Source organism: Falco cherrug, chromosome 6 (assembly GCF_023634085.1).
Source record: "Falco cherrug isolate bFalChe1 chromosome 6, bFalChe1.pri, whole genome shotgun sequence".
In the NCBI taxonomy this organism is placed as follows: Eukaryota; Metazoa; Chordata; class Aves; order Falconiformes; family Falconidae; genus Falco; species Falco cherrug.
In genome coordinates this window covers 24699805-24714436 of record NC_073702.1, presented here as the reverse complement: position 1 = coordinate 24714436, position 14632 = coordinate 24699805, and the positions used below count along the sequence as shown (strand labels likewise).

The 14632-nt window shown below is 38.5% G+C and overlaps 1 protein-coding gene across 11 annotated transcripts in view; it reads left to right on the top strand.

Moving 5' to 3' along the window:
• The window catches only part of MYT1L (myelin transcription factor 1 like), a 305938-nt gene that overhangs the window by 198423 nt on the left and 92883 nt on the right, over positions 1-14632 (top strand). For all 11 annotated transcript variants that reach the window (XM_027797859.2, XM_027797865.1, XM_027797864.1 and 8 more), the window contains exon 6: positions 2086-2456. In XM_027797859.2, the coding sequence (XP_027653660.1) occupies positions 2086-2456 (371 nt within the window). The remainder of the gene's footprint in view (positions 1-2085; positions 2457-14632) is intronic.

Genomic DNA, 14632 nt, shown 5'->3' with positions numbered 1-14632 from the left:
CAGAGTGAGTTTCTTGTGGCCATCTGCGCAGGGAGTCACCTTCTAGCAGAGGGAGCTGTTCCCCAGGATATGCCGTGTGACCTGCTGAGTGGAGCGTGGTTCTGGGATCTGGAGGATGTGCGTCTATTCCCACTCTAGCCTGCACCACCACCATTAGGCCTCAGCTTTGGTGTCGGTGTCTGGAAACTGTACGTTGTTAGGACTACTATCCCGTACCCACTCCCAAGTGAGGAGGGTTGGGATCTGGCTTGATGGAGGGACTTAAAATTTACTCAGTATTTCTTGATGGTGTTAATGGAGGGAGGTGTTTACTTCAGGCACACTGGATTAGACTTTAAAGACACCTGTACTCCCTACGCAGAGAGAGAGGTGCCTGTGTTATGCAGAAAGTCTCCCTTGGCAGGTTTTCCATGATGAATACCATCTTTTGTGACTGTGGATGTTCCTTACATATGCATGTACCGGGCAGACTGAGTCAGCCTTCCTGTGAACAAGTGCCTTAAAATTTAGGTAAAACAATGACTAAGGCAGGCACTTATTTAAAGTGGTTAGGCACTTGAAGAGAAGTCTTGTTACTTAAGTAGCGTTTTAAGTAATTGGGATGCATAGCTGCTGGGATGAAATTAAATCAGGCCAAGATCAAGACCATGCAGACACCACAGAGAGCGCATCTGTAATACTAAATGTGGTGAAACCCCCTATTTTTCAGTGGTCTGTCAATAGAATATGAAGCATTATTAGAGTGGACAAAAATGATAAAAGATCCTCAGTGGTTTTTAATCAGGATAAAAGGAACAAAATACAATGTAAAAGAGGAAGTTTTAGCTAGATATGCAGAAAGGGCTAGAAAGAACAGTTTAAATGTCATGGAAGTAGTTAATCACAGGAAGAACACCAAAACCCAAAGTAACTTGAGTGGTATTTATAATCACACAGTAAAAAAGTTCCAAGAGGGAGTTCTCTGAACAGTAGTTAATTTGTGTGTGCAGTCACTCTGTGTAGGAGGTGATAGAGCAGGGGTCCTCAAACTTTTTAACCAGGGGGCCGGTGCGCGGATGAAGTGGCAGGCAGTCATCTGCGGCTGCTTGGTTTCCCCCCCAACCCCCGGCGGGGTGTGTGTGTGGGTGTTCTGTAAATATCGGGGGCCGGATTGAGGACCCTGGGGGGGCGTATCCAGCCCGCAGGCTGTAGTTTGAGGGCCCCTGTTATAGGGGTTATACAAGGGTGATCCCATTCAACAAATACAGATATGACCTTTGAGAAACAGGTGGCTACTCTGGGTAGAAGACCAGAACTCCGAAATGCTATTTATGTTACAGTGCATTAAAAAGATAGATGAGGAAGTGGTACTCAGCTTTGAAAAGTCTGACTTCCTTCACAACAGATGACTGTGTTTATTATTTGATTTTTTTTTTTCAATGTGAGAACACTTCTAACACTGGCCATGAGAACTGTTGGTTTTGGTTGTGTTCGGGTGCTTGCTTTCCCATTTATTCAGCCTTGTAGCCTAGAATGAAGAAACGGAGCATAGAAATACAGAATTTAAGATCAATTAATCATTTTTAAAAATAAGAACAGACAACGGCATTAAGACTGCGGTTGTATTTTCAGTATTTAAATACCATTGAAGCATATCTTAATTGTACACAATCATAACCTTACTGAATATTACAAAATTATGAAGCATTGCTTTATTCCTGATTGTTGTACTGATAGATATCAGGACAAAACCTCTTTTTTTTAAGCTACATTCATCTGCCTTAGAAAAAAATGCAACATGTAGAAGAGACAAAAGTGTGAGAAGGAAAAACACATTCGTATCAGTTCTGCAACTGTTATGCTGGCATGTGTGTGTGACACTTTCAGGCAAATAATAGTTAATCTGAAATTTCACAGGTTTTGTGTGTCCTTGCCCTTGGTCATTATTGCCTAAACAGCATTTTTGTTTGAAAACACGTATTTTGAGAACAGCAACTAACCATGGTGTAGAACTGGAGTATATGACTAAATTACTTGAGTTATACAATCTTACCTACAGAAATCTGCAGGATAGTGTAATAATTTGTATCTTTCATTTTTGCACAGTGTTTATGGCTGTCCTTTGGCAAAAAAAAGAAAAACACAAGATAAGCAACCCCAAGAACCAGCCCCCAAAAGAAAACCCTTTGTGGTTAAAGCAGACAACTCTTCGGTAGACGAGTGCTATGAAACTGATGGAACAGAGGAGATGGATGAAAAGGAAGAGGAAGAAGAGGAAGAGGATGAGGAAGAGGAGGAATATTCTGATGATAATGAGGAGCAAGGTGATGAGGAGGAGGATGATGAGGAAATAGATCGAGAAGAAGAGGAGATTGAAGAGGAAGAAGAGGAGGATGAAGAGGAAGGTGAAGATGTGGAGGATGAAGAGGAGGAGGAGGAAGAGGAGGAGGAGGAAGAGGAGGAGGAGGAAGAACGTGGTAATAATCAGAGTATTAGTAAAAAGTAAACAATGTGTGTTTTCTGGGTTAATCTTCTAGTGTGGTGTGTGAGGATTTAGCTGTGCGGTTCTCATTAAAGCTAATGGAAGTCATGCAGTTAAATCTCTCTGCTCCACACTGAAAATATACCCCACTGTGTTCTCTTAACATTTATTTTAATAAGTCTGTCTTCCAAATATTTTTTAATACACCAGCACTCACAGTTCAAACAAGGAGGGTGGAGGTGTGTTTGTGCTAAAAATGCTTGCATAAAATGTAATCTTAGTAGGGGATTAATGCATGCAGTTACCAGAGAATATTCACGAAGGTACAAGCAAAGCATCAGCTACAGCTGGGTGCCTGTACTGATCATTTGCAAGTGTATTTGCTGGATCTGCTTATATAATGTCAATGGTTGCCCACATAAATGCTGTCACAAGTTTGCAGATAATTTTTGTGAGGAAAAATGGGTCTCTTCCCTTTGAAAATTTTGCTCCATACTTCCCCCTACCTCAAGAAACTATTTGGAATGAACTATTATATTATACTTCAGTTCTTTCAGACTTGACTTCTGTGTACTTTAGTTGATTCTATTAACAATATAGAGAGTGAGAGGTTTACATAGATAAAGTTCTTCAAAAACTCATATATTTTGGTTATCATACCATGGCATAAATGCACTTTAGACATACAGGTCACTGGTAGTAATCAACTTAATGTAGTAGCAATGTGATTAACTTATTCACTTTTCTCTTTTTTTGGGGGATATTGGACTCTATATAACCAGTATTTTCAAGATACATAATGAGTGTCCATTTACTCAAGAGTCCATATGCTGATGATAGACATCATAATGCACTGGGGTGAATGAAAGAATCATGCAAAAATTAATGAGCTATCTAAAAAGTATTTTGTTCCCATTTCCAGGGAACACGTTTTTGGTTGGGTAGATTCACCTTTCTAACCAATAAAAATATAAGAAAAGCTTTCAGCACTCCTCAGTTGGATTCCTCTTAGGAACCAGGTATGAAAGTTGTATGACTTTTCTTTCAGCCTTCTGTAAGGTCAGATCTTATAGATCCTAAATCTTATAGAAAGATTTCAGAAGTACTCTTTCCATTTGGGCAAGTCGGTGGCCAGCTGGGTGGCTATAAGCATTTTCTCAGATATCTGAATCTGTAGCATTTCCTCAATTGCTTAAATTTGCCAACAAAATTGTTAGACCATAAATGGCCAATCTGAAAAGTTACATGAGTTTGATGCAGCAGGGAAGCCATTTCCTTTTGCAGGGAACTCTGGAACTCTGCTGTTTCAGAACCTGGAAGAGAAGCTGTGTTAGATCAGGCTGATGTGCAACTGCTATTGCTATCCTGATGGGCAAGCGCAGGATGTCTAGAAGTTTCTTTAAGAGATAATGGTGACTGAGTTTGTTGGTGTTTAGGTTGTTGTGCAACTGCTGCTGTGATTTCAGCTGACATGAAAAACTTTGAATCTACACTATCAAAAATGATGAAAGGGAAAAAAACCCAAAAAACCCTAAGCAAAACTCAAGAACTCAAGAAAATTGCTTCTGGCAAGCCAGCAGGCTTGATACTCAGTTTACTTTTACTGTCATAATGGAACACAGTGGTTTACTTATTCCAACACAGTTATGCATGCAGTTAGTGATCCTAATCAATCTATAGAGGCTCACAATGCTTTTTGACTGCTTTCATTCCATATATAGTAGGCTGTGGTTAAGAACTGCAAAAATTTTACAGAGGTACTTGTTTAGTGCTCTGCATATTGCATAGAATTAAAACTTACAAAGGTCTTTTTCTTAGGATCCCATACTATTCCAGTAATAATACATATATACACTAAGAAATATATAATGTTCTATGTCAAGTGCAATTAAGAAAAAATCCTCGTAAAACAAAAAAAGCAATAATAGAATTTTATAAGGAAAATATTTCATGATCTTTTGAGAATCAACATGCGGTCACTATGCAACAACCCCAGTTAGAGCACAGCTGATTTAAAAGAGTTAATAGCAATTAATGAGGAAGGTAGCATGGAGTCCCTTATGTCTATGCATGCCAAGGAGTGAAGAGTGGTAACAGTTTGTTCCTGGTGAGGCCTAGAAGCTAATCAATAAATCAGATTTTTTTTGTTTGTTTCCTGTTGATTTTGATAGGCAACCTGATGTTCACTTTCTTCCACTCATAACATAAGCAGCTCTGGTGGAATTTGGACTGTTGATTTTCCAGGGAAACAAAATGCAATTAAGGTTAGGGGTCTAAAACTATTTGGTCCAAATATGACACTTGCCTTTATCTATTAACAGTATGGGAGAATTAGGTCTGTCAGCTCTGAATTCAGTTGTCTCAGTCACTTGCTGCTCACTACAATGTAGATATTGTAGTAAAGCACCATCCACCTTTTAAGTCACCTTAGCAGGAAGTCTGAACGTGTCTTAATGTCCCTATCCCCAGAAGCAAAATGCAGAATTATCCACTGGAGACTAGGATGCCTGCCTAGTTCTCACAGAAGTTCCTGTCACGTGTGCTTTAGATTATAACAGTTCAGATAATTTCTGTAAATAACTATAGACTAGGTGGACAAAATGTTAAAAAGTATTGGTGATAGAAGAATTCCATCAGCAAGTATAGGGCTAGAGAGGCAGCACTTAGTGGAAGGGAAGGGGATAGAGGAGGAAGGTAAGGTATTTTACTGTTTCTTAGACCAAATTCAGTTTTCTGATAGAAAAGAGTAAATCCTAAGAAACTCAAGTACCTCACTGGCATCTCATTGCCCATACTTTTTGTTAAAAGAAAGTGAATTTTGGATGGGATTCTCAGAAGATACAGATAACATACAGGTAATGTAGGTATCCCATTCTTACTGAAAATACTTGGACATTCACTGAAACCATCTTGGCCTTTTTGAAAACCACATCTTTCTAGCCTTGTCATTGATAAAATAAAGGGCTTGGAAAATACAGATGTATCCTAAATAAACACTCTTACACATCTCAAAACACCAATTTAAAATAAAAAGAAAAAAAATCCCGAAGTTTTTAGATGAGTCTCAAATTCTGTGCTCCTATTTCTGTACACAATTAGTTGAACCAAAATTAATACTTAACATTCCCCAGCAGTGGCCAGCATATCCTCTTTAAATTTACATTAAATGTACTGGATCTCTTTCAAGAACAGATATCTATCCATATATCTATGAACAGACTTGAGAGAAACCCTTATGTTCAGTACCACCACTACAGGAAAGATGGATCTTTCCAATTTCCCTTATATCCCAGAAAGAAAGGGCAGATGTGTGAGCTGTGTTATGATAAACTAACTTCTAAACTGCAATACAAATGGGAAGGAGTAGGAGAAAAGTTTTCTTTGGAGTGCCCCTTCTCTGTGATAGCAACTTCCAAGAATCTTTGCATTGAAATCTGAAGGTTGCATTTGGTCTGCCAGGCAAGAAGTACTTTCTTCTGAGAAGAGCTCACTTCATGTAATTGGGTCCCAAAGACTTTCCCAAAGCTTTTCTGTTATAGACAGAAATTTCTGTTGGAGTAGCTCCCAGAACAGATGTTCAAAGGCACCATTTAGCCCATATCGTATGATCACATTCAAGATGGTTTGTACTCCAGGTATTTCATAATCTGCCAGGGGCAGGGGGAGTCTGGCTTATTCTAGACCTAAGGAAATTTAATACATCAATCAAATCAACTTAACAGATGATGCTACAGAAACTTGCAGTTTCCCAAGAGGTGAATTACTAGGATGTATAAATCTTTTAGACACTCCCTCTCATTTTTTATTAAACTGAAGGTAGCTGGCATGCACAATATACCAGTATATGGTACTGCACCTAATTTTTCAGGTGGAATATACAGCAAAAGTAGTGGTAAAAGATAGACAGAAATGTATATTCAAAGGAGACATAATACAGTTTTTAAAAATAAATAACAGCTAGCAGATGGACATAGAGATAGATTATCTACCTGAATTGTAGTATTGTTTTTAAAAATCTGGTAATATGTTTGGGGTTTTTTTTCTGTCACTTCCATGAGCTCGACAGACACATAGGCCCTTATAATACAAAATCCACATATCATCAACTCTATTAAGATTGTTAGTGCTTCCACTATCTTCCTGATCCCTTCATCAGATTGATTCTGAAGCACTTATGTCCTCTGAGCGAGAGGAGATGTAAACACCAATCTAAACATGAAGGAACCACATGTACTGAGGAAACTCTGGTGGCACCCAGCTTTCCAGCTGTGCTTGCCACTGAAGATGCTTTACATCTTGGTAAAATAAAGACAAACGTATCTGTATTAGCAAAGTTGCCTGTCTAGTCTGCTGACCACTAATCATAATCATTTGTTTGAACTGTTATCAGGAAAATTGGTCATCTATTTGGTGAACACAGTAGACATTCAGTATTAATCAGAACAGAGAGCTAGTCTCACACGTACCTCTCAGGCAAAACACCTAGCAGGAGAAAATTATGGTTTTAAGAGGCCAGAAAGCATAGTTTCACTGCTTAGGACAATGTACATGGAAAGAAATATATTTTCCAGGTCCAAAGAAGACTAAATAAATACTTGAATGTTTCACAAGGCGAAGCAGATCTTAACCCTTTTCTAATAAACCTTATTGCTCGTTGTTTCATCTCCTTCATAAAAGAAGACCCCCCCTGCTTAGGATATCTCACCTATATAACAATATGAAGAACAGAAAAGAGAAAACCCCACACCCTAGAGTTGCAGCTGGAAGACATTTATCCTGGCCATTGCGTTGGTTTCCTCTGGATAAGAAGTTAAAGTTGCCTTTCCTGTCTAGTTGTAACTAGTGAGCTAGAGTGCTCAAGCGTAGTTGGGTCAAACCACAGCATAGGAACTTCTATTGATACCTTTTTTCTGCATTAAAGATGCAAGCATGGATTACAACATGTTCTGCTGTTTAGCTGGTTATATTTCATGTAGAGGCATTCAGACTATAATTTTATCTGAAAATTTTTGTTGGAAATAATGCAATGAAAAGATTTGGAACAGGTAGTTCAGAGGTGGAAACCTCAAGGTTGTGGAATAGGGTGGGCAAACAGCTAGCCAGTAAATATCCTCTGGATACCTCTAGTTCTTGTGGAAAAAGTTCAGATCTATTTATTACAGCTGTTACCTGTTTGTGGTTGGTTGGTTGGTGGATTGCTTAAACATGACAGTGGTGTTAGTTTAGTAAACTTCCGCTTGCTGCTGTGTTCCGTGCTCCGAGGTGTTTACTGTTTGCTGCTCATAGACAGTGTAATTTGTTAAAAGCATTATTTAAACATTATTTTTTTAATTATCTGAAGTGAGATTGGGCCTGATACTGAGCTTGTTTACATCAGGACAAATCAAGAATAACTTTATGTCATTGGAGTTACATTTACATGAGATGGTGTTGCATATGTCATACCTAACTTTTCCTCCCCTTGAAGAACTGTTTTAAGACTTCCTTCTACATGAATGTTCAACCCAGAAGCTCAGTAAACTTACCAGGCTGTGTCTAGAAACTTAACGTGTTTAATCTTTAAGCAGTTAGTAGCTCTCTTCATTTTAACGTCCATGTTTAAATTTAGGAATGTACATAAGTATCCTTCTGATGTAGAGGCTTGCAAATGTAGCTCCTGTTATAAAAGACATTACATGATAACGTGAAATATCTGATTGTTCAAGAGCAAATGATTCAATTATAACTTTATGCAGTGTACAGAAATGACTCACCTTTGATGAAACAGATTATAGATCTCTGCCATACACAACTTTTGTTGACGTAAGCAGAAATTCTAAGGAGGACATTGGGTTGCTTAAAGGAGTTCAGGGTCTGAACTAAAGGCCTTAGTAAAAGCATCACAGAACACATTCAACACCACATCTGCTTTTAATGCTGCTTCATTCTGAATCTAGTTTACATGGCATGGGGTTGCTTGCTTGTATTTTTAATTCACTAACACTTTCCTTCAGTGTTAGCTGAACATGAGCTGTTGGGCCCCTTGTAATGTCAAATTGTTTCAGGGCTTATGTGTGACCAAACCTTTCTCTGCCCTTGCCGCAACAGGAGGTCGGGGAAGGAGCCATATGTCTTAGCAGTGCTGCTTTGGATTCTCGCAAATTGCAGTCCTCAAGAAGAGGCTGTGTAGAGGTTGCCTTTTCTGTATTTTCTATTGCATCCTTCTGTCTGAAGATAAATGCTGAGTGGATCCTTGATTTTGCCTCTTTCATTTGTTGTCTGGCAAGATCATATAGTAAAATTAATTCCTTCTGGTATAAAACGGATTGGAGAAGAGATTCAGAGCACAAGTGCTGTAGCCTTAGAACTGTATCCTTATTCTCAGTCAGACTGTAAACCGTTTTTTAGCAATGATCTCCTGGTTTTGGCACAACTGTGCCAAGAAGCTGGTTGCTTATGTGTTATAGTGCTTTAAAAAAACAGTAGTGAAGTCAATTATACAGCAACTCTTTGCATCCATGTTTGCAAACATAACGACCTGATGTTGTTGTAGAAAGTCTCATATCTGGGCTATGGTGCTTTTGGAAACATATTCACAGGTTGTACAAAACCAGACTCTTCATGTTCTTTCTTTGAATTCCTTTGCTTTTCACAGTGCTACTTCAAAGATTGCATTGTCCATGCTGTACTGCAGCTTACACAGTGACCACAGACTCTGTACGAATCCTTCTTGACACTACAGATGTAACAATTCTTAAAAATAAGTTTTGCTTAGTCAGTGTTAGAGGTTCCTATTTTTCCTCTTGTTTAGAGTGCAGCTCTAAGGACGAATTTTGATCACCCTATTCATTCACATTTCCCACCAGGCTTACAGTATTTGGCCTAAAAGAATGAACACAAATAGCAGCTTTTCACCCTGAAAAGCAGAGAACCTTATTTGGTAGCTCTAGGGGTTAATTTTCCACCATTACAGTTCCTCCAGGAGATAATAAAATGAAATAAAATTCCAGACTGGATTGATCATTTCTTCTGATCCTTATCTGTTCTCATGAATCAGATTTGCAGTCCTGCCCAATGCCTCGTCACAGAAATTTAGTTTAACTGGAATATATAAACAACAACATTCTTTTGAAACAAAAGCATTGATTTATAATGAACATATATATGTAATCCTGAATACTTTTTATTATGGAAGCATTTCTTCCTCATTTTGCATGTCTCAGAACAATTCAGTTTTGTTCTTTTGTGACCTGTATCACATATGATGTAGCCCTCTTATACCATAAGGGATACTTTCCCTTCTGTGAATTAATATATTTTACAGATATTTTTTGAGAGCAGACTGTGGGAGCTACAATTAGCGAGCTGGACAGCAAGGAAAGCCAAGTCATTTAGCAGAAGACAAAGAAGACTAATGCTATGAAAGAAACCACCTAAAGGAGTTTGGTAAAGGATGTTAAATAGTAATTAGGAAAGGCCACTGATGTGGTTACAGACTGAAGCTGATTTTGGTCACTGTTGTTGAAATGCTCAGAATTATTTGGCACAGGAAGGCTTCATGCAGAAAGTACTGAAAATAGTCAGTCACTAACATTAAACATGTCAAGTATTCATAGCACCACACTTGTTTTTTTAAATGTGGGTGTGTTTTTTTTCCAAGGAATCCATGGCAGTTACATGCTCTGTGCAGTAAATATTACTGTTTTAGCAAAAATTTGCAGTGGCTCTTTAAAAGAAAGTTGTGCCAGTTAACAGGATTGACAGCTGAAGACTTAATGGGGGTTTATTAGGTGAACTCCTTAATCTGATAGTTCTGTCATCCCAAATGTTTAATTTTGCCAGCTATGCAATTGATAGCAGAGTAAGTAATAGTATTGCTGTGATGCTAAAGGAACACCACAAAAGAGCTGAATTTACAATTACAAAAACAAACAAAGCAAGCAGGCATTGTCTTCCTTGTACTCTGTAGACATGGAGTACTGATGGTAACCAGGGAAAGGTCTGTGCGGCATGAATACTTCCAGTCACCTAACACAGGAGTGTTTGCAAAGCTGACCAGGTGTGTGTCAGGCTAGGGTTATGTCTTTACATTTTCCAAAGCATATTGTGGTGAGATTCCTTATGTGTCATATACACTTTTAAGGCATGCTATGCAACTACTTTTCTTCTGGTTTGTGTTGTATCAAATCTATTGTTTCACCAGCTGCCTCAACTTATCATAGAATTTCTATTTAAACAAGATGCATCTGCTAAACAGTTTCTCAGACACTCTTTAAAGCACTGGACTCAGGTTTTTACAGAAGTTTTTTTATCATCTACAATAACTAAAATTGTCATTCAACTTTCAAGGCTTGCATCCAATATAACATTAAATTTTTTTTGTATTTCTATTGCAATATGTTGAAAAAAACTTTTCCCTTAGATCATTAAGCACAAAATATATTTTTAAAAGTTACAGTGGAAATACAGAATGACAGATTATTATTACCAGACTGTTAGGAATAAGGCTGGAGATGGATTTATAAAAAGTATACTAACTTTTATATTGGGGTTTATCTAATAAGAGCAGTGTGTTGATGTCCTCTGAAAATACAGCCAGAAAGGGCAACTTTTAAGTGAATAGAAACTGGAATCCTTTCTTGGGAGCTGAGGATCCTCCTACATTTGGTGTAGTGAGTTCAATGTTTCAAAATGGAATGAATTGGAAATTCTGCCCATAGCTGTAACTTGGGTATCTGAGTTGAGACGTGATACAGGAGTTCAATGCCACCTTTCCTTCTTTCCCAATGCAGAAAGTTAGAGGCTGGACTGGAGCCTCCTTTGCATAAGCAATGCTCTTATGCATTCTGCCGAAGCTCTATCACACCCCAGAAAAAAAATAATCAAGAACTGCAGTAGACCAAAGGTGGTCATTCTTCTGGGACAGCAGGACATGCTGGGTTCCTGTCTTTGCTCCAAGGGCACTATAACCATCTTATGAATTGACTGCTTAATACTAGGTTACAAAATCAGTCCTGACAGCAGGTATCAGACACGACACTTCTCTCTTTTTAGGCAAATGCTCTTGCCTAAGATGTACAACAAAGACAGTATATTTTTGTATGACGCAAATAGCATTAAAAAAAGCATGTCTTACACTACCCTTGTGTTTTCTGCTTCCTGCTGGAGCTTGCATCCAGTCTAGCTTTTATTGTGGTGACTAGCAGACCTTTTTGGGAAATGTGGTATTGAATCCACTCAAACTGGGAGAGCTTTGCTCTTAGTCTTCCAATTCTTTAGCAAGCGACCTGCTAAACAATGTATTTTACCTGGGAGATGGGCAAGAGGGGGTGAGCAGGGGAAATGAAGAGAAAGCAGGCAGTTCTTCCCTTGGTTACAAATCAAAGCAAGGCAGTCAAAGAAACATTTTACGGGAAGCCTTTGTCTTTCAGGTGTGCATGAGAGCATACCTATGGGGTTGGGTCTGTCTGGGAATTTATGTGTGAAAACACCCGATGTCTAGAATCCTTCAAGGTTCAAATGGCAGATAGGCGGAGAGCTTCTTAAATCTGGAGCTGTTGTGGTACACATCCCAGGTTTAAGCCACAGAAAAGCATAGGTGTAGTTGTATCACCAAAGAAAATAGAAATATGACTATTCCTTTCTATACAACATGCCACCCGGGAAGTCCAATCTGAGTGATGTTGAAATTGCTGCTGCTATTCATAAGATCTTTTTTAAGTGATTCACATTGAAATGTTCATTAAAGATGAGTTTAAGAACAAATTTGATTCAACAGTTTGAGGGTCTTCTGACACAGAAATGGAAACAATAAGTTCCAAGTGTAAAAGGGAGTACAGAACTTTTTTTGGGAAAAAAAAAGAATGCAGAAAGGCATAAATTACTGGGAGGTCAGCATGGGAGTACTGCAGAGAGGAAGTGAAATATGCTTTTAGGATTTTTTCTGGACAGCAGGAAATGACAAAGACATGAAAGCTGCAGTCTAGAATCTGCATTATGCACAATCTTTAAAATAACAATAAAAAGATTGTAAGAAAGAAAGGTAATTTTACAGTATAGCTGATCAGGGTCGAGGCTAGACAAAATATCTACACCCACAGGCAGTGCAGCACAGTACAGTTCTTTTCTGTTGTTATATTTTCCTTTCCCTAATATGTGAGCATTTTCCTGCAGTTCATGATGTGATGTAACTTACTGTGTCTTTATACCATACTGATGGAATTTTGTATCATTGCCATTAGTAGAATCAGAACTAGAGAGATGTAGAGCACTTCTGCAAACCCAGCCAGTAAGTGTAGACTCTCTGAGACTTTTCGTAATATGGAAAACCAGGATTATTAGATTTGACCGGATCTGTGGAGAAGATACAAACAGCAGTGTGCCAAAATTACTATTTAGAAATGCATAACTAAAAGTAATAGCAATGTATTCATGAAAGAAAAAAATAACTGTCTTTTGGCAAATGTGTTTTGCTTGAAATCCACAAATTGCACATCACTGAGAAGGTAGGCAGTGTAAAAGTAATGTACACAGTTTATCTGACTTTTAGGAATCGATCTGATGCAGATCCATATAATAAATTAATTCTGAAAAATCATCAAACATAATACAGCACCAGATACAAAGGAATAGTGGGGAAAAATTCATGTTGGATAGGTCAATTCCACTGGCTTTTAAGTAGCTCAGATACTTCAGTGTGCAGAAATTTATGTTAATGAGAATAAAGCCCCAAAATAGTCATACACAGTGCAATTGAAAGTGAACAATATGTTAGGGTGATTCATGTAATGAATACTTGAAGAAAAAGAAAAAAAAACCACCCAAAAATTTAGGCAAAAGTAGAGGTTTCAACTTTTTCTCATGTACATTACTTTCACCAGTGAACTCCAGAAAAACAAATTCTGAGCTGCAGCATCCTGAGACCGGACTCAGACTCAGGTTTTAGTATTGTCCAGTATAGTATTGTTTCTGTCTATGTGTGTGTGAGTGCGTATATATTTTGGAAAGCTGATTACTTTGGTGATTTGTTTGAGTGATCCACTTTGTTGGTTTTCTGAGACTATTTGGAGTAAGAGTTTCAGCAGAGAAGTCATGCACTGAGACTGCTGCTTTAGTCAATTTAGGCACTGTGAGGCTGCCTACAAAGCCACTGCAAGCATAGCTGGCAGGTTTGTCTTTAGTTGGAAAATATATAGAAATACATATAAATGTGTAGGTTGTTACATTTGTCCAGCAGAAGTTTTCCTTTTATGAGGTACAAGCTTTAGTCATCAGGACAGATAGCCCAGTGCAGATCTGAACAGCAGTGGGAAATCCCTCACAGAAAGGAGGAGCTGATGATTTCTGAAAAGGTGGCACTGCCCGTTCCTTAGGTGGACAGGCAGTTGGAACAGCCTAACTGGAAATACCTTTGCAGCTGCTGTAGTGACAAAAAGGTGATTTTGATCTGTTACCATAGCATACATTTCCTGCATTTGACAGGTCGCTGTACTCTAACATCCTTCTTAGACATTTCCAATTGCATAGGACATCTGTACATGTAACATAGATGGCAAAACCCCAGAGGATAATAAAAAATGTTTGTAGCTAGCTAAGACTTAGCCGCACCTTTGAGTCACCATTTTCTGTTTCTTCGAGGTCCACTGTTTATGTGTTGTTGACTGACTGGAGTAGCATGGTTAAAAGAATATGTTCCTATTTGCCTTACTCGTTCCTTCTGAAGCTATGATTAACAGCGTGCATTCCATTGATCCCAGCTTACAGACTCCTCTCCTGCCTTGTTTTGTGTCTCTTCTGGTGTTCTGTCCCTAATTAGTTTATACTAGAATGGCTATAACCAAAGAGGAAAAGCACCCTTTGTATTTACTTTCTCCTTATTCTATGGATTATTACTCAGCCTTCCCTGTCACAAAAATACGGGGAGTGAGGGAAATGTAGATAAAGAAGCTGGATGAGAGGATAAGGAAAAAAGGAACAGATCCCCAGCAAAAAGCTTTATATTTCAGATGAAGTCTGGCACTCATGCACATAGAAGTCTTTGTCCTTCCAGATCCCTTGGCACTGAACTCATTGAGGGGATAGAAAGAGGGACAGGAAGAAGAAATTTCAACAATACTATATTTAGCAGTTCTGTCATCCTCTAGCACATTAGTGATGTGTGCCTCTGTCCCCTCTGCTGGTCAGGTCAGATTA